General features: G+C 33.9%; 1 protein-coding gene across 2 annotated transcripts in view; it reads left to right on the top strand.

Annotated features, from left to right (window-relative positions):
- The window catches only part of Sm (heterogeneous nuclear ribonucleoprotein L), a 144333-nt gene that overhangs the window by 50830 nt on the left and 68014 nt on the right, over positions 1–25489 (top strand). For both annotated transcript variants that reach the window (XM_070308287.1, XM_070308286.1), the window contains exons 4-5: positions 5809–5894; positions 7536–7632. In XM_070308287.1, the coding sequence (XP_070164388.1) occupies positions 5809–5894; positions 7536–7632 (183 nt within the window). The remainder of the gene's footprint in view (positions 1–5808; positions 5895–7535; positions 7633–25489) is intronic.

The raw sequence follows: 25489 nt of genomic DNA, 5'->3' as shown, positions 1-25489 counted from the left end.
AAGCAGTGGTATCAACGCAGAGTACTCAAAAATAAAAAAGTTCTGGCCACTTTTAGTTATACGCTCTTAAAAAATTTAGCACCGGGCCCAAGTGGCCAGAACTTGTTCATTTTTGGTTTTACAGCTTCGGGCCTTAATACTTATCGATAGAACTCTTCGGGATGCAAATAGAACTACCATTGGAACTTCGAAAATTAGAAAAAAATATCAACCCCTCGGGACTTAGAAATTTTTTAAGAGCATATAACTAAAAGTGGCCAGAACTTTTTCATTTTTGGTTTTACAGCTTCGGGCCTTAATACTTATCGATAGAACTCTTCGGGATGCAAATAGAACTACCATTAGAACTTCGAAAATTAGAAAAAAATATCAACCCCTCGGGACTTAGAAATTTTTTAAGAGCGTATAACTAAAAGTGGCCAGAACTTTTTCATTTTTGGTTTTACAGCTTCGGGCCTTAATACTTATCGATAGAACTCTTCGGGATGCAAATAGAACTACCATTGGAACTTCGAAAATTAGAAAAAAATATCAACCCCTCGGGACTTAGAAATTTTTTAAGAGCATATAACTAAAAGTGGCCAGAACTTTTTCATTTTTGGTTTTACAGCTTCGGGCCTTAATACTTATCGATAGAACTCTTCGGGATGCAAATAGAACTACCATTAGAACTTCGAAAATTAGAAAAAAATATCAACCCCTCGGGACTTAGAAATTTTTTAAGAGCGTATAACTAAAAGTGGCCAGAACTTTTTCATTTTTGGTTTTACAGCTTCGGGCCTTAATACTTATCGATAGAACTCTTCGGGATGCAAATAGAACTACCATTAGAACTTCGAAAATTAGAAAAAAATATCAACCCCTCGGGACTTAGAAATTTTTTAAGAGCGTATAACTAAAAGTGGCCAGAACTTTTTCATTTTTGGTTTTACAGCTTCGGGCCTTAATACTTATCGATAGAACTCTTCGGGATGCAAATAGAACTACCATTAGAACTTCGAAAATTAGAAAAAAATATCAACCCCTCGGGACTTAGAAATTTTTTAAGAGCGTATAACTAAAAGTGGCCAGAACTTTTTCATTTTTGGTTTTACAGCTTCGGGCCTTAATACTTATCGATAGAACTCTTCGGGATGCAAATAGAACTACCATTAGAACTTCGAAAATTAGAAAAAAATATCAACCCCTCGGGACTTAGAAATTTTTTAAGAGCGTATAACTAAAAGTGGCCAGAACTTTTTCATTTTTGGTTTTACAGCTTCGGGCCTTAATACTTATCGATAGAACTCTTCGGGATGCAAATAGAACTACCATTAGAACTTCGAAAATTAGAAAAAAATATCAACCCCTCGGGACTTAGAAATTTTTTAAGAGCGTATAACTAAAAGTGGCCAGAACTTTTTCATTTTTGGTTTTACAGCTTCGGGCCTTAATACTTATCGATAGAACTCTTCGGGATGCAAATAGAACTGTTAATAAAACTTCCGATTTTTGAAAGTAAGGTGCCAGTAGCGCGGATTAGATGGGTTTTGTGACGATAAATTACTTTCTACAGAATTTAATCGTCAGAACTATTGACAGAATGTGTCTAGGCTGTAAAACTCCACGGAATCCTACTCCCCCATGATCAAATATTCGAAATACGATGAGATGCTATCAGATGTTACCGGAAGTTAGCATCTCATTTCTTAAAAATACGATTTTAATAGTAAATTAGACGGAACTATTGTTAAAACCTATCAAGAACTATGGAACTATGCTGGATGCTAGTTAATATGAAGTTTATTTGTGAGATGCTAACACTTGAGATGCAAACTTCACACACGTATACACGATACGCTTCTCGACCGCGCGCGCGCGCGCGACACGCAGATTGATGCCCTCCGACGAACCAGATCTATTATTAGTGCCTGACCTGCTCAAGAACGAGAATTAAACTCCTTAGCCATCCTACAGACTGCACTATTATTCAACCTGAGAATATGAGAAACTTGGGACTCTTACATCTTCCATACAAGTAATCGTCGTGTGTATTTTGCTCCATAAATGCAAGTTATCTTTTTTTTCACAATCATTTATTTGCTGCTGATTTAAGAAACATTTTTATAAAATAATATCTACATTATATATATATATATATTATCTCAATAATTTCTTTTTTCAAGATTTTTATTATTGTTGATACAAGACACAATTTGTCTTACTCATATTTTCTTTTTATACTCTAGTCTTAACATTTTCGGTTGCAAACTGTTTAAAATTTTCCATAGTTTAAAGGCTTTGATTATTTCTAACATTTCGGACATTGATTTCGACGATATTAAAACGGTCCTCCTTTATGGGCCGACATTCTTCCGTCGCGAAAACGCGACAGATAAGCCGGTTTAGTAAATCACGTTGTACCGAGGCGCGGTTCTTTGATGCGCTTCGCTCCGGCGAATGCATCTTCGCGGGACAAAGGATTACGTGCCTTTCTTATCGCGATCCCGTCGAGCGAGCCAACGAGCTCATCCTATCGCCTTCGTGCAAACGGTGGCTTTGTGTTTGTTGCGGAAGCGTCCGCTTCTGAATTTATACCGCGACCCATCCCCGAAAGATCTCTCCTTCTCGCGTCGTATCTCGCACGTTGCGGCACAAAAGGGGTTCCTCGACCCGGACAACCAACCCGGTGCAACACTATGGACGATTAAGTTCGGGTGTGTTGGTCCCGTGCGCGTGCAATTTCCGAAAACGCGAACAACCAGGCAACGATGCGAGCGAATGCTCGCTCCTATTCATAAGCCAATCTGAAATGCAACGGATCATACATATTACATGACGCATGGCGCGGGATGCGCCGGCGAGCGACGCATATAAAAATTTACTCGACCGTTCGCCGAATACGGCAATGGTTTTACATAATCAAGTGTGCCTCGCGTTTCTTCTGTTTTTTTTTTTTTTCGGGAATTTAATTATCGCGTCGACCTTTCCACCTTTCGTAAAGCCCTGACGAGTGCCGTGTGAAGGCTCGAGTTGTTGGGAAAAAAATTGAATTTAATTTCTGCTTCTATTTAACGATCGTTGTATGATGCTCGTGCAAATGGTCAAACTACTCTTTATTTGGCTTGTACGATCACGCAAATACAAAAGATATATAGTTTATTCGCTATATTTTATGTAGCATTCAATTAAGTTTTGTAAAGATAATTAGAATAGAATAGAAAGGTTACAAAGTAACGATCGTTTCTCACATTAACATGACAACCGCTTCTTTGCAATGATTAATCGACATAGACTTAACTATTAAAATCTTTACAATTAAAGGCTAGACCGCTTGACTTATCTAAATTTATAAAATAAAATACACCTACACAACTCGCATCGACGCAACTTAAATCCTGATTTAAACTTAAATTTAAATCTATACTAACTTAAATTTACTCTTAAACTAACCGTTCGCTCTCTCGCCGAGACTTCCGTTTCCCTTACAGCTAATTGATTTTATAATAACTCTCTGCAGCAACTAATTATTCTTTATTCGCCCAAGCCATTTAAATTCCTCTGTCTCATTCTTCCTCAATCCCTCCCTCTCTCTCTCCTCTCTCCCTCACTGCCTCCCTCCACTCTTCTCTATCTTTTTCTCTTCCTTCCTCCCCCTTCTTCGCCCTCTACCATCAGCAAACCTCTCATTTATCTCCTTATAAAGATAACTAAAAAATAGATTAGCAGGTGCTTTTTGACAGATTAGCGAATTAAATAATTAAAAAAGATCGTGTAAAATATTAATCTGTCTAACAATCGCGCAATTAAATCCAATGCGTTATAATGAAACAAGTCAACTACTCAAACATCGAAAGACTAAGCTTTTATAAGAGGAGATTGTGTATTCAGTCGACAATCTCGTTCGCTTTGTTCAGACGTTGCGTCTCAATTGTCTGATCGCATGACTAATCGCGAGCATGAGATAATATACGGTCTGTCTCGCGCGTCGAAACTGCATTAAAGTGTCGCGGCGCGACTGTATTTTTCTCGGATAAACGACGTGACTCACTAGATGCGACTCACTAGTTGCATGTTTTCGTCTAGCCGCGCGAAAGATGTTGCTGCGCGGGGAATTCACAGGGAAGCTACTTTGGCGACGAGCCACGTCCTGTCGTCGCTCGTGCCGTGCAAATTCGAGATTTCCTCCGTTGGCATCTCGACAGGTAAACACGCATTTGCTCCGCGTTAAATGTTCTCAATTATCGACTATTTTGAAATAAAGGATATCGCGATCCATCCACACATTTACGAGATGCTTAACAATTTCTTTCGCGTCGTCGCAGCTTTAGACATCATGATTTGTGGGTGAAAGAACGCTTTAATCATTCTCTATGAATCATCGTGTTAACGCTTCTCTTTGTAAGTTGCTCGTTTACTACGTATTTTAATCCGAAAAATTACCAAGGAAGGAAGAATTAATTCGATCGCAAAGAGATTAAGCATTATTATTTATTCACGTTGCTGTGAATAATTGTTGCAATTTATCATATTAATTTACGTTAATCTTCAAATATCTCCTTGTTACTTTCACAAGACATTACGGATTAAGGATTGAATTAGAGAGTGCTAATTGCAATGTAAATCAGTGCCAGTCGGATATGTTGCAACTCTGTTTTCTCCCTTGTTCTCTCTCCTTAGCGTCTCCTATTCTCTGTTACAATGTCTAGTTAACCTAATTCTCAAGTGATAGTATTCGTCACTTACATGCATCTACAATATATATTTAACATTCATAAATTCATGTAATCATCTGACTCGGCTCCTTGTTAAGAATCAATAAACTCGTATTATATTTATATATTAGATGATAAAAAATTACAGCAATACGATAATATTTTGCACGTGTATGTGTGTATTGTATGCATGGGCGCTTATGAAATGAAATAGTTGCTACAATAAAATTGATTTTTTTGCCGAAGGACAATGTAACGTTGCTTGATACGCTAATCGTGGCGATATTCGCGGATGCGTTGAAATGCAGTTTGGGACTTGTGTCTCACCCAAACTCTCCCTAAACTTTTAATTCGCAATTTATCCGCGCTACATAAACTTCTTGTTTGCCTCTGTTGCAAGTATCGCGCGAGTAAACGATCCAACTTGTATCGAACACTTTGCATACGTCGCGCATGTCGGGATATCCCTGGAGAACGGAACGTGTAAACTTCATTCGATTTGCAGCGCATGATATACGACGATGCATCGATCATGTACTAGAAATAGGTTAACGGAGGTACGAAATGCTTCAGAATTATCGCCACTCCTCTTAATGACAGGTTTCAATGACGGATTAAGAAGAATGAGAATTGTTCTAGTTGTTGAAATATCAACATGAAGTTTCTAAATAATAAGTAATCGTAGAATTTTATAGAATACAAACTTTTCTGCATAGTAATCGAACGACATGATATAATAGAAGAAAATGGAAAAATTTAATTAAGTGTCTGAACTGCGTTAGGCTTGAAATAAAATGTATCCTAAACGAGAACATTTACGTCAGAAAATGTTTTTAAATTTGAATAAAAATTTTCTTATTTTTCTTTATTTTTCAGAAAATTATTAACGAAATATTTTTTATACATTTATTCTCACAAATCGATAATGCATTAGATGTGATTATTCTTCTTCTTAATCACTTTATTTGAAATTCGAGTTACGTTTAAACATGAAAATTAATTTGAGGCTTGCCGAGAGATGATGCACCATCACCTAAATCGACAAAGCGCGGATATATCGTCTTAAAATATTTAGCGTGCATCTGTTCAAGTGCATTCCTCTTTTCTGTTGCAGGAAGTGTTGCACACGATCAGCGCGCCCAGCGGGCAGGTGCAACGCATCGTAATATTCAAGAAAAACGGCGTACAGGCCATGGTTGAATATCCTTTGCAATACATTTTATTTTTACAACATTTTTGTTCCGTTGGCCATTTCGCCTGCGATTTCGGCGGTTTGTGTTTTAACGCTTCTCAGAAGGTACGTGTGTAAATTTCAATTGTGTAAATTAACACTTTAAAATCAGCGATGCTCGCGCTGCCGCGCCGCAGTAATCACTGAGTAATCACACAGAAACAAATCACTGAGAAAGATAGTGTACCGCTAATATCTTGTTTGCGGAACATGGTATTATTTTACGACTGCAGATACTTTGTGTTTGTATAGAATGAATTATCAAAGTTGTAAACTTTTTGATGAAACGTATAACGAAATTTCTGGATAAGAATAATAATCGGATTTTTATTTATTTCGTAAAAAAAAAAAAAAAGTAATATAAAAATTATTTTTTTACATATATATATTTATATATCATAAATATTTAAAAAAAAAAAAAAGTTATATATTGCAATTTTCTTCTGAATCATTTAAGAGATGCAGTAATTTATTATCTCTTAACATTCTTCTCAATTTTCCGGAATTCTTCAATTTTCAAAATTAAGAATAATTTTTTCTGTTATTATATATATGTTATTATGTATATTTTACTAGGAATTTTATTCAAAACATATCGATTGAAGTTTATATTTATGAAAGAAATATTTACACTGAAATTTCTACAAACAATTACATAAGAAAACTGATTTAAAGAACATGTTTGAGTTTGACGGCGCGCGCGAGCAACATGACCGGGAAACGGTTTACACGAGCAAACCATTCGCGTTTCTCGCGAATTTGATTTACACATAGTATAGCATGGATAACTTCGAGGCAACTGCACGGTAAGCGTGCGGGTTAAGGGTCACCCCTTACATCGAGCTCGGCGAACTCGAAAGCCCGCGGGATCAAGTCTCCGTCTCTGACACGCTTTCCCGAAAACCGAGGAAACTTTGTCAAGACATGCGCTGTTATTACGACGTAATGAAGATTTATAAGAGGGATTCGAGGTTGACGGAGACTCGACGGAGATTCGACTTTTTCGCTACGAACTCTTTCCACGCTCTGTTCGCGAACTCGTTCAACGCGCTTCGAGCTTTACTGCCGAGGGAAGCGCATCGTATTTTCAGTAAATCCACCTGCCGGAATATATCCCGCATTATTATGATCCGAATAATAGTCGAGCCGCGTTTCGCGTGACCGTAAATTCGTTAGAACTTCGCGTCACGCCGGCTTTTATCGCCGGTTTATACCGCGTGACGACCACTTTGCAGGAAAATAACATTGTGACACTGTGATGGACTCTGTGAAATTTTTGTGCTGTCAGAATGCTACATTTTTACATGTTTCCCATAAAGCTCTTGGTGAAAATTACAATCCACACACAATGTCATTTGTGCGACGAGCAATTTTTAATGATATTTATCGCATCTTTAATTTTTACTTTTATATACAAATGCTATTAAACTGATATATATAGGCATTTATTAAATAAGGTGTAATAGTTTCAAATTGAGTTACGTATCGTATAAATTAAAACATAGTAATTATAACGTACAGTAAATTCTACGTTCGTGAAGCATCTTTATCTTTTTACACAATTTTACGCAAATTGTCATATATCCTTAACTGATCTTTCTGATAATCACGTTTGACTCAGTGGAATCAGCAACCAGAGCAAAAGAGACGCTACATGGAGCAGACATATACTCCGGCTGCTGCACGCTAAAAATTGACTTCGCAAAGGTGAGTACATCAACAATTACCACTTTTAATTATTCTCTTCTTTTGGGAGGAAAATTTATGCAAATTTAAATATGTAAACGTAACGACAAATTGTTCTCGTCGACTTTAAAAAAAAAAAAAGAAAAGAAAAAGAAACCTAATGAATAAAAAAGAGGAACCGTTCTTAAAATTCATTTAAAGCGCGTCAAGCGAATTGCTCTCGTTGATTAAAAAAAACCTAATGAATAAAGGAAATCGTTCTTAAAATTCCGACATTAAGGCATTTTACGTAATGCGATTTGCGTTAACGCGAAAGTTCGGAAAAGTCGCTCATTTTATTCGTTTTACGCGACTCGTTATCTATTTTAATTAGGAATGTTGCGAGTACTTATATCCTGAAAACGGAATTCTATGTTAATATTTTGCAGTTAATTAGCGACATTCCGTATAAATGATCCGGTATGTTGATAAATTTGCTTTAAGTGCACTTATGCTGCACACATTCGCAAATACAGATTACATATATAGAACTATCAGAATTATAAATTACGCTGAAATTATGATTTCAGAGCTGCAGTCCTTTTGATCACGAATTATTTAATGAATGTAAAGCTTAATTTTTTTCCGCACAGATATATTTAAAATACAATTGAACTACACAGAAAGTATTAAAAAATATTATATAATATAACGTAAAGAGATTTAATTTTATTGATGTCATGTTTAACGTTTTATATATTGAAAAGCTACAACTTTGATGATGCCTTTCGATCAAATTTCTATTCAGAAATAATATCGCGATATAATATTTAGAAATATATCGCGAATTAATCAGAAAAAAAAAGATATTAGAAAAAATGATTATTCTACACAATGAAAAAATTTATATAAAAGAAATCTCGTATAATTTGTACGTTGATTTTACGTCAGTATAATTGAGATCGTTTGTACGATAAGTAAGGTGCAACTTTTTATAATATAATATAATAGAGCTGCTTATTTCTGTAATTACGCAGCTCTCATTCTCATCTAGATGAAAGCTGAATGAGCAAAAATTTCAACCGCCGATTTAACTAATTTATCGTAACTAATGCACCCGTGATGCTGTCGTAAATCTTGTAATTTAATGCTTGTAAGCAACACGAGCGCGACATAAGATGGATTAACCGGTTTTTATCTGATTCTACCTACCGCGAGCATTAGCGTGACACGGCAAACAGCTGTGCTCTTTCACGCCTCTGTCGCGACTTTCACGCGAGAAGAATTGAGCGTCATTCACACACACAATACGCTATTCAACGAACAAACATTCGTTGCCAAAGCACGTCGCGGCAACTAATTTTGGACAATTTTTCCAAAAAAATTATCTTTTTTTTTCAAAGGCGTACAGTTCGATGACTATTATATTCATTCTGAGTTTATTAAAAATTATTAATTTCGGATATTAAAAAGTTATCATTCGGTTTCGCTTTTATACAGCGATTGCAATGTCAACTCGCAATAGAAACGTTGAACAGAATATCATTAAGGTGCATTAAGTTCGTGACAAATGGGGGGGAGGGGAGGGGAGGAAGCCTGGCAGAAACAACGCACGTAGACGCATCATTATATTTCAAGAAAATTCAACAATAAACGAGCAACCGAATATTAACGAATCTCAGCGTCATACAATCGCTCATTAGTGAAAATACGAGCGTGCGCACGTCGTGTCAAATTGCAGCGAATATCATTATCTTTCTGCGTGTCTTAATAATTAAATATAATTTTTAAATAAAAATTGCTACTGTTTATAAAATATTCGATTCCGATAGGGGGAAAAAAAAAACTGATATAAAAATTTCCACAAAATTCTATACATCGATTGTTAAACAGAAAAAAAAAAATTTAATTAAATCAAAGTCTATTTTCTTTGTTGAGTGAAAATGAGATTGCACAGCATCTTGTTCATTATCGTTTCACGTTCAACTTTAGAATATCGTTGTCACTATGAAAATGTCCATTATTTTCTCGTTGCATAATACGAAATCCGATCATGGGGTAGAAAAATTAATATAATGGCAACGATAACATAATTTCTTTCGTTCAAACAAACAACTTGAAATTACTTCGTTTCACCGTTATCCTTTCCGATTGCTTTCTTGCTACCGACCATGCAGGTCATATTGGAAATTGTTAGATATTTATTGGCGATAGCGACCGTACTTTTCGTTCGCGGATATAGCGCGCAGCTGCTTCTTCTGCAACCTTTGAAGCACCTACTTGAAGTCGTAAAGTGCACTTAATCGATTTCTCACAATCTCTTGATAATTAACGCTAGTCTTTGTTTGCTTTGGAAAGGTTAAAGATAACTGTTGATATAAGTAACTATAATTAGAAATTGTTATAATAAGTAATCATAATATGAAATTTTTGCTCAAACTAAAGCGATATTAAATATGGCGCGATGAATTATTCATACTTGGAATAAAAGAAAGTTTTACGTAATTTAGATTTAATAAAGTTAAATTAAGTTAGAGGCAGTACGCGCAATCTGAATAACACCAAATAACACCAAAAATTTCATACGACTGGCGTCGAAGGGATGTCGGCAAAAATTTAGAGTGCAAGTATGCGAAGCGTTCGCGTTAGAGCAAAAATAGAGTCGAAGGCGCACGACGATCCAAAGATCAAAATTGGATTTCAAGATGGGGCTTTTGACAGGAGCCATTCCTCTGTCTCCCTATTGTCAATGGAAAGATCTGCCAAATAGCGGCCGTGCTTTTCGGAAAGCTACACACGAGCTGCATGAATCATGCGATGGATCTATCCCGCGCCTGCATCTGCACGCGAGGGAGGAGATCGTATCACAGACGCGTATCGGATACATCGGTGGAATATTTGAACAAACCACCGCGCATCATCCTGTAATTCCCCTAGATGGATTCCTCGCATTTCCCCCATCTATATCCTCTCAATGCATTCGTGTTTTGTTGCGGGACGAGAATTTTTGTAAGAGCAAACGCGGAGGATGGAATGATAATATCGCGTCTTACACGTGGTCTCGCAAGGGTTGCTCGATGTTTCTGTTCTTTTGTCAATACCATTATTTTCTTTGAAAATGTATAAAGATTAACGCGCCTATTGTTCAGAATATCTTATAGTATTGCTGTTCGTGCAATTATGAACATTTATGAATCGATATTATATATTTTTTTCTTTTTAAATTTTCTGTAACTTTTCAAATATTTAATGAATAGCGAATTATATCTTTTACTCTGGCATATTTCTTTTTTCTCTTCTTAATTCGTTGTCTTTGCTTAAGGATATTATTACCGATTCCGATGCACTCATGAAGTTAGCACACGTTCCCTTTTGTCCCATTGTTCGTCGCCGGAGCGACTTCTTTCCTTCCTCTTTCTGAAATTTCTTCGTTTCGAGCTGATATTGCTAACATTGCAACTCGCAACGTGTGCAAAACGTTTATCTCTTTTATTTCTTAACGCCCACATCTTCACGCCCTTACTATATTCGGAGAATCATTATTAAACTTTCGTTCTCCGCGAATCGGCGAAGAAACGCGAGACTGTTACATTGAAGTTGAAAAAGTTGATAAAGCAGGATCGCTATTTAGAAATTATGAATCGCAGCGACGTAATAACTGTGCTTTTCAATGGTTCCTTTAATTGGAGCGTGAAGTCGGATAAAAATTTTAATGTCACAAGCATCGCATTGTCGGTAGTCCTTATTTCCCGGATCTTTTAACCGAATTAATTTCATTTTGATATTATAAGTTTTCAAACGATAAAAACACGCGTATATTCGGCGATTACCACGACGAGAGATATTCATTCAGCGAATATCATAAAGAATATTAACAAAGCTTGCTCTGCATGCTGATTTAGCGTTCTTGAGATATCGCGTGAATTTTTATCGGATGAAAAATACCGTCAGGAATGGAAAGGATTTAGTCGACACTAATTCTATACTAACGATATTAGCAACATGCGCGTCTATGTCAGTATGCTCTTTTTACGAGATCCTTTAAAATCTTAAATAAAGACGGCGAGCGGAAAAAAAAGATAATGCTGAATTAATGTACGATGTTTTAGAACGATTGCCAATTTTTCAATCTAAAATTTCTCGACCAAACTTGAAATCAATTTGTAACGATAATTTATTCGGACGCCATTCTTCTCCGTAGCTCTCCACTTTTAACATTAACTGTATAAATATTTCGAAATTAACGACATTTTATATATCTTTTCGTTAAGAGATATAGAAGAAAATATGTAAGGAATTCAAATTTCAAAGTGTATTTGCTGCGCATACGGTTAACGCTGAATGCGAAAGAGAAAAATGTCTCTTTTGATTACATCACACGACGTTCTATTTTTCGTTTATTCGTTTTGCATGACGATGCGATTCCCGCTCACGTAAATGAAAGAATGCAAATTTAATAATTACTCACGGTATTATTGCGTCGGACACTTCTTACCGCAGGGAGAGAGCTGTTGTAGAAAACGACATTATTAAAGGTCTAATGGAACGTATGAAAAAACCGATTACCGGTATAAATTATTGCGTCAAATAGTAGGATTTAAAGAGGCATAAATTCGAGTGGCCGCGCGTTGCGATCTTGAAATTACATTTATTATGCGAAAAGAACACTGTAGCATTTATATCAAGTGTTTACTTGTGTAAAAGAGATGTATCGTTTTGTATCTAAATTTTTAAGATAAAATAATTTCGATCCGTCTTTTTCCCGCTATACACTTTATGTGTAATATAAATTTTACAGGATGTCCCCCTGTATTTAAATGGCAAAACTTCAAGAGCGTATGGGGGACCGAAAAACTAAGACAAGAAGTCCTTTAGAGGTTTGCTCGTTTTTGCTCCATTTTAGAGAAAATCGCAAAAATTCATACTCTCATTGTCAGTTGCTCTCTTGAGTTGATTGGCATCGAATAACTTTCTGCTTCAAGGTTCCTTACATATGTAAACACTTTGTTATCCTTTACGGCGCCAATCAATTCAAGAGAGCAATTAGTGCACCAAATATCACTAGAACAAAGTCTAGCTGCGATTAATGAGGTCAGTGCTAGATGTTAATGCTTGCATTGCTGCAAGAGGGCAACATTTTGAACAATATCTGCATTAAATAGATGATAACATAAATAAAATGGAAATAAATAAATAAAAAAACGAGAACTTATTTTGTTTCTATTTTTGTGATTTTCTCCAAAATGGAGCAAAAACGAGCAAATCTCTAAAGGACTTTCTGTCTTAGCTTTTCGGTCCCCTATACACTCTTGAAGTTTTGCCATTTAAATTGAGGACACCCTGTGTGTGTATATATACAGTCACTTTTTCTCATATTTTTCTCATATAAATAATCATAGTTGCTTTTAAAGAATTATATTCTGATATATTCTAATATCACGGTTCGCGTGCAGTATCATTCATTTCCATTAATTTATAATTATCTATTATTGTATATATGGTGGCTGTATATGTTATATGTTATATTGCAGTGATACGGTGCGGAGCGTTTATCACGTTTATGTCTCTTTGCTGTTCTCGCTTTCCTTTTATATAACGCTGGTAATACTGGACAGTGGTCAATACATTTACCTCCATTTCCTATACGCGGATGTATATTTCTAACGCGAATATTCTTGTTATTTCTGCTATGTCATTTCACGTGCGAATAATATCCGAAATTATGATATAGAATTGTGTCGAATGAAAAGTGTTCCAATGGAACAAACCTGTACACGTTACACGGCAATAATATTGTATAATATCATACGATGCTACGACTGTTATTATATTTTTTATGTAGCCATCACATATCTTAATGTTTTCTCATTTGACGCTTTAACCAATAACAGCACAAATTCTCATATACGAGACAGCTTTTTTTGCAGAAATTTTTTTCTCTAACAAAATATGAAATTCCCTCCATGAAATCGTATATTGTGTGTAACAGATCTAATTTAACTTTGACAGCTTATGACTTAATAAATTGTGGAAAAGGGGAAAAGTTACAAATAATTAGCACACACACGATATATAGGTTCCATTAATTATACTTTAGATTTAATCATTAATTCTTTGATTTATGAAATTAAATTCTTGTTACAAACTATGTAATCAATTATAACGTTACATTTCAATAGTTTATGAAAATGATAAACTTGTTAGTCATTATTATTTTGTATGTTAATATTGATGTAAATTTATGTAATTATGTAGAAAATGTCATTACGCGATACGACCTGACGCATTTCTGCACACTCTAAAATTCTCGCGTTGAAATTTATAACATCGCGCTTATTAATGTCATTAATTATAATCAATTTGTTGATTGATATAAATATCTCTTATTATTTCGACAGACGACTAAATGATTTTATAATAAATGTAAAACTCGTGATATATTTCTATTTTGAAATTTTTAGTGAGCTCGCTGCCGTGAGACAGAATGCTAATTGTTCTTTTGTTACTGAAATTGTGAATTGCAAATTAAAGCTGACAATGAGCATAGAAATAAAGACATGGTTTTCTAAAATGTCGACCTCTTTCGAATCGACGATTTTCTATGGTCGATATTATAATTGCGACATTATAACGCCAAGTTCGTTTCTCATTAATATGCAGTGATTAATTCAGTTATAAGGTATTGATGTTAAATTTCGAAACGCAGCTGGCATATACCAGTCCGCGCATATCGGGTGTGCACCGGGAAATCTTACTTTTCGCTTTGAATTGCAAATCGTACGAATGAATGGTCCGACTCTGCTCGATTCTTTCCGCGGATACAAGGCAAAGTTTGAAAGTTTCTTTCGCCAGGGAAAAAGACCTTTTCGATTTGTCGCTCGTAAAATGCGCACGTCGTCAATTATCCTTTTTGTCGACGCACAATGTAGAAATTATTTTTCTATTTTGGCAATCGCTATTGATCATCACTCGTACAAAAATTGAGACGCAAAGATTCGTCCTTTTATTTTTTGAAAGAAAGTACTAGTCAATATATTAAAAGTAATATTTATTAAGAGACTCTTTTTAATTTTAATTTTTTTATATTATTTTGTAGAGAGTGAAACTTGATTTATATTATTAAAGTTTTTAAATAATTTAATTTATTGTTAGTACCATCTTACGAATATATATTTGCTCTCTATAAATAATTTTAAACTATAAATGTTTAGATTTTCGTTAAAAAATATGTAAAGTTTCTTGACAAGGAGTCATTATCTTCCAATTTTGTGAAAATTGCTTTCTATACAATTCCGCTGTTACGATTAATAGAAATTTTGTAGCCGGTGTATATGCTTTGGTTGAATAACCTGTGCATATTATTTGTACTTGCTAAACTCTGCGTTCTGTGGTTGGCTAATGGAAAGAGCTGTGAACTACAGTGTACAGAGAAATTCCACAAAATTATTTAAAACAGTATATGTGGAGAGACATCTCTAACAATAAGTTAGATTTCCGTGAATTAAGCAAATTATCATTTCAAAACTACTTTGTCTTGCAAAATCGTGCGCATTTTAAAGATAATATACAATTATACGAAATTATATACGAGTAATAATCAAAAGATGAAAACTTTTTTAATTTGTTGCTGAAATGTTGAATTTATAGATTGTGCATTTCTCTTTTAGAGAGAGCAAGTACACTTTTTAATACAAATGGAGACGCGAGTTGTGAAATATACGTATTCCCGGCGCCTTTCAGAAACTTTTATGTATAACTAACTTTATATTATATAAAAGTTCTCAGTACACACAGATTTTGCATTCAATGGATTTGGATCCCCGCGCGAACCTTGCCTTGATATATCGAGTAAGCTTTGAGATCACACCGACGGTGAGAACGTCGGCTGTATCACGACAGAAGAACCGATAACATCGACGGACGTTTTATGAAATTTTAATAACGACGTAGGGCGTAAATAACTTGGCCTCTCGCGCGGCATCTCGAGTCAGATCTCGGCTATTAAGAAACTTCTCGATTGATATCGAAAGCTTGCGAGGAATCGCTCGATGATCCTTCGGTCCAATTAAAACTGTCGATGTTGCTAACGTTCTTCGCGTACAATTCATATAGGATGAATTATCTCCATTGATTAAAATGCGCCACCTTGCTCGTAGCATTTATTACGATCGTATTCGGGCATTGGTTTCGGCTAATTCATTTTTATGGCTTGTTTACTTATTTACATTCTGACCAAATACCGCTCCTTGCTAAATAAATATTTCTTTCTATTTTTTTGGTTTCATTTGATCTTCAAACTTTTTTTTTTTTTTTTTTAAATCTCTGTACATCGAATTTCGACATTTCTGTTACGAAACGGTTCCATCTATATTTAATGCTTTTCTCGCTGTATTTAAAGCAGCTGCAAATCGCTGCGTTTGAAATATGAAAAAGAAATATTTATTTAACCGATGAAACATTTAAAAGCTTTATATAACTTGAAAGCATAATTAAAATATCTAAATCACTCAAGCGTAAAATTATTAACAAAGCATAAATAGATGCAACCTACAATAAAATACGTAAAAATATATTAATTGGTAATTTTTTCAAATTTCTTATCGGAGAACTAAATCTTAATTGAATTCTGTTATGAAATTTATGCTGTTTTAAAAAAAATATTTATTTTTGTTTTTTTTTTTCTGATCTGAAGAATACGATACGATGGTAACCATCACTATTCTATATTATCTTGTTCCTATGCCTGTATTGATTGTACAGGCGAGTCGTATGTTTACGGTTTCCGTAGCTTCTGTGTGATTTTTGAAGCGATATCAGCGGTGAAATTAACGATTGCGGGCGTTACTTGCACACGTTTGTTCGAATGTGACGAACGTTATGCATAATAAAAAAATGAATGGCTAATGTCAAAGGCATACTCGACACGCGTAAAACAGAAATGGCGATAATGAAATTTTCCGCTTCACAACGACGATTACGTCTCGAAATGTGTTCGATGAAAATATACTTTTAATACGTTTATATTATCCTCTCGTAAACAATTATTAAATTTTCAACGTTTTTACGGCATGTTATTAGCGTAATACAGACCTATTTATTTTATTTATTTATCGTGGCAGAAATGATAGAAACGGATTCAAAACGGATATGCATTTTCCATGAATATTTATATTTGATGCGCAAATGTGACGAGATCAATATATGTAAAAGCGAAAACGATATATATAAAAGCATTTCTTAAACAAGAAAAATTATTATTGCAATATATTATCGTCTCGAAGAAATAAACAACTTTTTGAAAAATAAAAGGATGAGGAGAGGAAAATATTGTGGCAAGTTTGAACTTTTTAAGTAAATATTTGTTTGTAATTTTAGTTTACGCAATTTCCGCTTCCAGTTTGTGAACAGCAATTTTCTTTTCTCGAAAATGTCGATCGATAAATTTTCTTTTTACTAAAAAGGATATGTCGTGATTTTTTGACAAAACAGCGCTCTCTTTCAGAAATATTAAAGAAAAAAAAAATATATATATATAAATGAAAAACCTATATTATGTTAATATTTTGGGATTTCAAGTGTCAATTTTTCAAATATTTGAATTAATGAATGATGATAATTAATGCATTTTTTAAAAATTTTTCGTTTTTTGTCAGATATGAAGATGCATACATATATATCGGACATTGATAAGATTAGACTATACAATTTAACAGTTTATATCGAATAATATCCAAGATTTTTCCATTTTCCAATATGTTATTGAACGCGTAACAAGAATTAAGAGAGTTTTATATCACATATATTCTATATTTTTGAAATTCGAGTGAATAAAAGAAATGATTTTTGTCGGTTTATTTTAATCGAGAATTCATACCATACTCCGTTATTATGTATCATAATTCTTGCGATAGTCCATATATAGATAATGCTACGACAAATCCGATACATTTATCTTACAAAGCAGATAAGAAGGCATATCGAGCGCAGTTGGACGGAGAATTATTGTAGCGTTTTACTTTGCCACGGTGCATTGTAAAACGTTCACAAAGCCGTGGAAAAATGCATCTCCGTTGTGCGGATAGACAAGTCTGGTAATATCTACCGAGAAAGATAGATAGTTCGTGTCGCGTTTCGTATATTTTCATACATGCCGACCGATATCTATCCGACGTTATGTACGCGAAATTCCGAGGCCGCTCCAGTTCTGCGAATATTTTATCCGATCGTTTCGCCTTTTAATCACGGACGTATAAGTGCCGTTCGTTGTAACGGCGATTTAAACCGCCGCGAGTTTCTCTTGAACGTCCTCAACGCGATGTAATTTATAGGAGCGCACGCTTCAAAGCTGCCACGCAAGATTTTACGAGCTCGTTTTCCCCGCGAGTTTCCTTTCATGGTCGTCCCACATAGTCCATTGGCTTTCGCGCGATTTGTGTAACTAATTCAAAGGAACTAACGCGAAACATCATGTTAAGCATAGCTTTTATCCTGCCTCCGGACAAATTTTACAAGTGGTTAATAAAGCCACTTGTAATCTTACGAGTATGAATTTAAATTTATCGTAGAAAATTATCTCGTTTTTATGAAACAACATAAAAAAATTTTAATAGGCATAAAATTTAATTTGTTAAGCCTTAATATATTTTACATACATTTCGTATTCTGGCCAGTATTGGCCATTTACTTTTCATAGTTTATATCATTCTTCGAGCCATTATTGGATCTACCATTTGTTCCTTCTGGTCATTTATTTTAATTATATTTAGCTACTTTGATCTCTATTAAAGATCGAGAAAAGAGAAATATTCCTGTTCCTGGCTAATTATTGTCGCCGGCTAATAAGCGTAAATGTTTTACACTTGATTCCGATAGTTCGTTAAATGTCGTTTTAATATAATTTTCTTTGACTAATATAAATCTAAATTATCAATTAAAATTGATCGATTTAAATTTTCATAAAATTTTCATGTAATTTATAATAAAATAAAATAAAATACTTATATGTTATTTATCATTATGTTACATGTAATTTAACTGACTGATAACTTGGCTTTACAACAGTGAAAGCAAATTTTAAAAAGTTTCTACTAAATAGGTTTTAGAATATAGATGGATGAGCTATAAAAAAATTAGGATAAAATTGGCGCGCGTTATAAGAATAAATTACCACCACTACGTGCGATTAATAAAATTATTAGCACTTTGTTATTAAATAAATTAGATAAAATTCATTAATTAAAACAAATGCTTTCTATACTATTTCTTCTTTAATTTATATTTAAATTTATTCTTACAATATATAAATGCATATTGAAAGAATTTATTCAAAGTTATTCGGCTTAATTTTTTCTAGCTCATTCATTTTAAGGCAATGGATTTACTACCTACATTTAAAATCCGTTATCTTAAAAGAAAAGTTTGTCGCTTATCAACTGATGCGCAATAGTGGGATAATATTGATGATAGAAGGTTGAAGACCTACATTGATCCATAAATATAAAAATTAAAAATTATATAGCAGCGTCGAAAATAATTAATATTCCAAAAAAATTATTATTGTACGCACATTTCATATCCGATGCGTATAATAATAAGCAAATATATAAATACGGAATAATTTTATAAACTCTAAAAATATTTTCATTTTTAAATAGAAACTTATAAGATTTATATATAAAATTCTCTCTTTTTTTAAATATCTTTTGTTTAAATTATTCAAATAAATGAATCCAATTAATGCGCGTACATGATTCATACACAACTGATATATAAATAATAAATACCTAAGGGTAGTTTCGCTGGTATCTGATACATCCCTTAAACATCCTCCTCCTCCTCTTCCTCCTCCTCTCAAATTGTCAGGATCTGTTGGTTCACACGCGCGACGCTTTGGACGACATTTTCATTTGAATGCGTGAAACTATTTTGGATAGTACTCGCGAACTTGAACGCGTGAAACTTCCGAATTAATTAAGACGAGAAAAGCGATCGGAAACGTTAAGAACCGTTTGGGTACTTAGCTTCCCTTTCAGGATAAACCTTTCAGGTACTAAGCCCTCCCACCAACGTCAAGGTGTACCCACTGGGAGGGTTCTAACGATGAAAAAGTGTGGAACATAAATATTTTTCAGAGAAACGAGCATCGAGCAAGAATATCATATCTGAAAATAAATTGTCGCTTTGTTGCGTTTTAATGAATTGTTGATGTTGAAATGCCGGATATTTATATTGTTAATAAGTATTAAAACGTTCTTTCAAAAGTATCAAAACGTGTGGTATTGAATACGAACAAGTGTGTTAAATATACTAATTAATTAAAGGTATCGTAATTCCATTTGATTCGAAATCGATCTATTATTATTTTATGTCTGATTAATAAAATAATAATGATTTTACTGTGTTATCGCGCGATATTATATATATTGAGCCAATGTTTCGATAACACACGATCGTGGTGGGAATTAATTAATCGCGCAGATTGTAACTAATCGATATTAATTGTAATAACCCTGAGAAATAATTACGCGTTTAAAATTTTTTACTGCTTTTACGATTGTATTTAAAAAAATATTATAATATCACGGAACAGTTCGCACTGCTGCCTGCTCGCTCGAGTCTCGTTGTACGAATGACAAAGTTGTGGCGAGTAAACAATGTATAGGTATATTGTAAATACGAATGGCGCGCGCGAACACTTTACAGAAAAATGTTTTATTCGCTACCGTGAAGTATTTTACGCACTACAATGTATACGAAATATTTTCATTCTTAAATTTAAATATATAATATAATTGGTGTGTCACAAGATTTTTCAAATTATCTTTAAATTAATGAAACATTCAAAGCGTATAAAGCAAAATATATTTAAGTTTTATATTAATAAAAAAAAAATACTTATTGCTCGCAAATATTGCAATGCAATTGTAATTTATAGTTTCCATTTTCTCTCGTTTTGACTCCTACTTCAAACATATATCGCGTATATCGCGAAATATCTGTTTCCGTGATAATTGGACATATCGTTTATCATACAAATTAATTAATTACGTTGACTGATAGTCGTTAATTATGATGTATGTGCAGTAATTAAAGAGAAAAGTCACGTAATATTTTTAATTTTTTAGATGTTTTGTGCAATTTGAAATATATACATGTAACTTATTGTTAGTTTTGTTTCCGTAAGGTTCAAAAGCTATATTAAAATGAAACAAATCCTTTTTGTATATTATAAGAAATTAAATATTTTTCTTGAATAAATAACTCTCTCTCTCTCTCTCTCTACACACACACACACACACACACACACACACATACACTTTTCACGTTGATACATAAGTTCTGGTAATATTTATCGGATTATATATTATATTATGTGTGTGTGTGTGTGTGTATATATATATATATAATCCAATAAATATCAGAATAAACAGAATATATTGTATATTAACGTGAAGAGCTGATCTTATATATAGTAGAAACTTATTTGATTCATTCCCAGCGAAAGCACACGCAAGAAAATAATTTTGTTCTGCGAGCGCGAAGGGAGATAAAGAATGTTTTATTATCCTTTTTAATATTTCTCTCGTCGATCGCAGTATCGATCCTTTTGGAATATATTGCAAGTTGTGGGTGGTTTAATTTTCTACACTTGGCGAATACCAATTTTAATTTATGATGCTTGCTATCGAAAAAACGAACTGTATGCGAACAAAGAGAGGACGAGATATTCCGTGAAAATAATATATTTTGCGTAAAGTGAAATTAACATTATCAATCACGACGTAGGTCAACTGCATGTAATCTCGGGTCGTAGTTGGATCGACAAATGGAGGAGGTTTCATCGAGAAAATACTTGAGAGAAAGCTATTATGGGAAATGACTCAAGATAAAATTCTTAAATTTCATTTAAAAGAATAGTTACTGCAATTAAATATTTCGTTTCGTATTATTATACGGCAAATCCGTTGCAAACATTTAATATATTCTTAGATATAATTTAAATATGTTAATAAAATTGTCGAACACATACATACATATATATATATATTTTATTTTGTGTAAATTTTTCAAAATTATTCTGTCTGCGGACGAAAATTTATTATCCCAAATCGTCATTATCAATATTTTTTTTCGAAATATATATAATGATATTGCAAGTTTCAAAAAGATCATAATTACGATATAAGAAAAATAGAGTATAATCTTTGGAAAATATATATGGAATAAATATAGGAAAGATAAGGATATATAAATTTATGAATAAAATGTATTTTTATTCGTATTTTTACCGTCCTATTTTTCCGATTTTGATTATTGCAATTTTATATAACTTTGCATTTTTTCAATGTAATATTTCCGAACAGCGATGTTTTCGGACAATATATTTGCGGTGACAATATATTGCTCCAGTTTTCCGATTGCCAGGTTCTTTTGGAAACTCGCCTATGAATCATCATTCTTGAAACTCTTTTGCATTTCGATATTGCGGATATATCTACAGATACGGAACACTACTAGTCTACGGTAATTAAAGTTTATCTTTCTAAGATGCTGAACGCGTTATTTGTTAAACAATTTTAAAGTTTGCAGCCAACGCGCTCTTATTAAATTTACTCGTCGTGATATGAGATACAATAATTTGCAAAATATCTTCTGCCTTAAGAAGAAAATTATAAATTTAATATGCACATTATTACATAATAGAACAGATTAAAGTAACACTGAGAGAATATTAATTTGTATTGAACAGTGTTCGCAAAAGATATAAAGTTTTATAGCGAACTATTATAAATACGGAATCGCAATTAATAAAATATCTAAGAAATTGATAATGTCTTGATTTCTTATAATTTATCAAAGATTCTCTATCTTTGTACAATAATTAAAGTGCTCTATATCGTTGTATAAAATTTGTTCAAATAAAATCAAGTACATGCTTCTCTTTCAGTAAACTATTTTTGTTCCCTCAAACACAGGAACTTATGTAGTTTAATTATCAGAACTGCAAATATAATTACGAAGAATGGACGAATTCGTGAGTTTAGTTCGTGGCACGTCGCCACGCTTTAACCGGATTAACGCGGTTCGTCTAGAATACAATATGGTAGCCATGAGCATTTGAGAGAGCGTTGTTTCTTGTCGTTCTTCTTTGGAAGCCGATCACGTACGTATCGATTGCCAATCGAAAGAGGCGCGTCCGTCGTCTGCCGTTTCATCTCAAGTCGTTCTTCGCATTACCTTTCTTCTTACTCTTGCAAGCGTCGTCGTCGTTCATCTTCTCGAAAGGCGGTAGGTTAATTTAAATACCTGTTGCCTTGCAACGAACGTTGCGACTCCAGAAAAATATCCGAAGAAATCACAATAATTGAAATCCAATGTTTTTCTCGCGTTTTTCAAACACAAAATAGACTGGATTACCAAACTGGAAAAGTTTTTACAATCCTCTGTGTAATTATTCCAAAGTTTTGCCATTCTTTATCAGCAAGAGATCTTTGATTTAGCGTAGTTTTTTTTTTTTCAAAAGTATTCGAAATTAAATTATATAAATAAAAATTATTTTTACATATCAAACATATTGTATATTATTGCATGTAATATATATTGCATTGTATATGTAGTTTGCTCTCTATATACAAAAAATAATGGTTATAATTCAATTATTATAATTATTTATACAACAATATATATTATTTTAGCAATATTAGAATTTTGATCAAATTGCAAATATAATTTTCATTATTAATATCGGCGGAAATAGCTCTAATTAATATCCATAGAAACTACTCGTATAAAATATCAAACGCCATTAATCGCCTTCAACGAATTGAACTGTCGATTACGATTGTGTCATTGGAGCTTGGAAACAAAGGTAAAATGAGAAACCTCATTAAATTGTGCATCGCGATGCAATGACTCTGTGCAACGACTGTCTCTGATACAATGCGCGGCATACCGGTTAAAGGTTGTCGCGGAATTAAAGAGTCCTTGCGCGGACAACGTATCACGGTGCTGGTTTCTGGGCTTCCGAAGTGGAAGCAGCGCGCTTCCGCTTCTCTCATTCCCGACACGTGGCTTTGTGCTTTTGTTCTCCTCCGAAGCGACGCGAGTTCTTCCGTCCGGAATCACTGCAGTTCGCTAGCTGCAAGTCCTTTGTCGACTGTGCACGTACCAAGCGTGTCCCGATTATACGTCGCGTGCGTGCTCAGACAGTCGAAGGGACCTGCTCGCGTGTGTCGAGACTGAAAGACAACGTTTCGTCTTTTGGAAACGGATTCTCGAAATTGGCGTGCTCGGAATAGAGACATCTCTCCCCGTGAATTTAAAATCGTCAAATCTCGTTAGCGTAGAAAAACCGAAAGAACAGAAAGAAATCGCGGACGTATTTCGCCCTGATTTTATCTATTCGAATTATTTTTATAATATTAAAGAAGAGATTGTGCATTATGATATAATGATAACGTCAAAGAAAAGCATTTTGTTGAAGATTAAATTGTCGTTCTCTTGTTATGCGAATAATCTTGCAGAGACACGATGAAGTTTTTATTATGCTTTTTATTTCTTGAACCGCAAAATATAAATTTATATTATTTCGAATATAATTGTTTGTTATTTTTTTTTTTTTTTTTTACTTAAAAGAATTAAAAACTGTTGAAGTTCTTTGGCACTTTTCGGGAAAATTGTCAAGATGAACGGGTGGTGCATCACTGTACCACGAGACGTCAAGTAGATGCGGTCTTTATCTCTCTATAGTCAAACCTTCTCGGCTTCAAGGTAATTGATCGATCACCTAGCAACTTCATCATGGATTAAAACGGGGCGTGGGTCAATCCATTATCCGTAAACGATTATGCTAGCGGAAGCCATCTAAAATAAACGACTATGCTTATCTAAAGCTATAGCATAATCATTTATTTTCTAGGTGACTTTATTGCGCCGAAATTTTAAAGAAATTTGCACATTATCGACGAAATCCTACGATTGCGTCTCGTGGATACATCACTACGAGATCTATCGCGTGAACTGATTTGGAAAGAACTACATTGACAATGCGCTTTTGATACGCCGCTTTGCGTCGACGGATGCATCGAGGACAAATTGAGCGACACGATTCTGCACTCGTCGACTGACTCGTTCGCGCAGCCATTTCAATATCGAAGCTTTTAGCGATATATTTGTTCAGTAACCTCGGTAAAATAATGGGAAAATATAAAATATGAAATTTAAATAGTTTTTTTTTTTTTTTTTTTTTTTTACAGTGGCACACAATTTTCCAGCATTTTCTAAAGGCCTCCAAACGCATGCGGAGTTACAATAACAATGCGAAATTGTACGACCTAATTGCTTTGCACGTGGAGTTTTTTATTTGTTTATTCTTGTACGAATACACGTGATCCATTAACGGAATGGCTACGCCTTTTCTCTCATGCGGTCGAAAATAATCGCCGCCTTGCATTGAGAAATATCGCCGTCGATAATAGCGCCGAGAGACGTATTTAACGTAACGTCGTTCATCTAGAATATTCTCCAAGGATTTCCGCCAACGTCTATGACATCCTGATGTGGTTAATTACGATTCCATTAGTAAATGACACGCTCAAAGAAAAATGAGTTCTAATAAGCTCTAATAATTTTTATAATGAATTAAACGATGAGTAGAATGATTAATCTGAAGTGTGCATTTCGTAAAAGAAATACTTTGATATCAGTGAGAGAAGAGAGATGACATACATATTAATATAAATAAAATATAAATTATAGTATATATGTATATTTATCATATATATTTAAGAAAACTATATATTATTGTGTGTATGTGTGTATATATATTCTAACTTTTGTGTGAATTTTATAATTTTTGTTACGAAGTAATTTATTTTAATTTTGCGGAAACAAAATAAAA

The sequence above is a fragment of the Polyergus mexicanus genome, unplaced genomic scaffold (assembly GCF_030449975.1).
Source record: "Polyergus mexicanus isolate NDT 795.1 unplaced genomic scaffold, iyPolMexi1.0 SCAF_15, whole genome shotgun sequence".
Lineage (NCBI taxonomy): Eukaryota > Metazoa > Arthropoda > Insecta > Hymenoptera > Formicidae > Polyergus > Polyergus mexicanus.
This window is presented reverse-complemented; position numbering and strand designations above follow the sequence as displayed.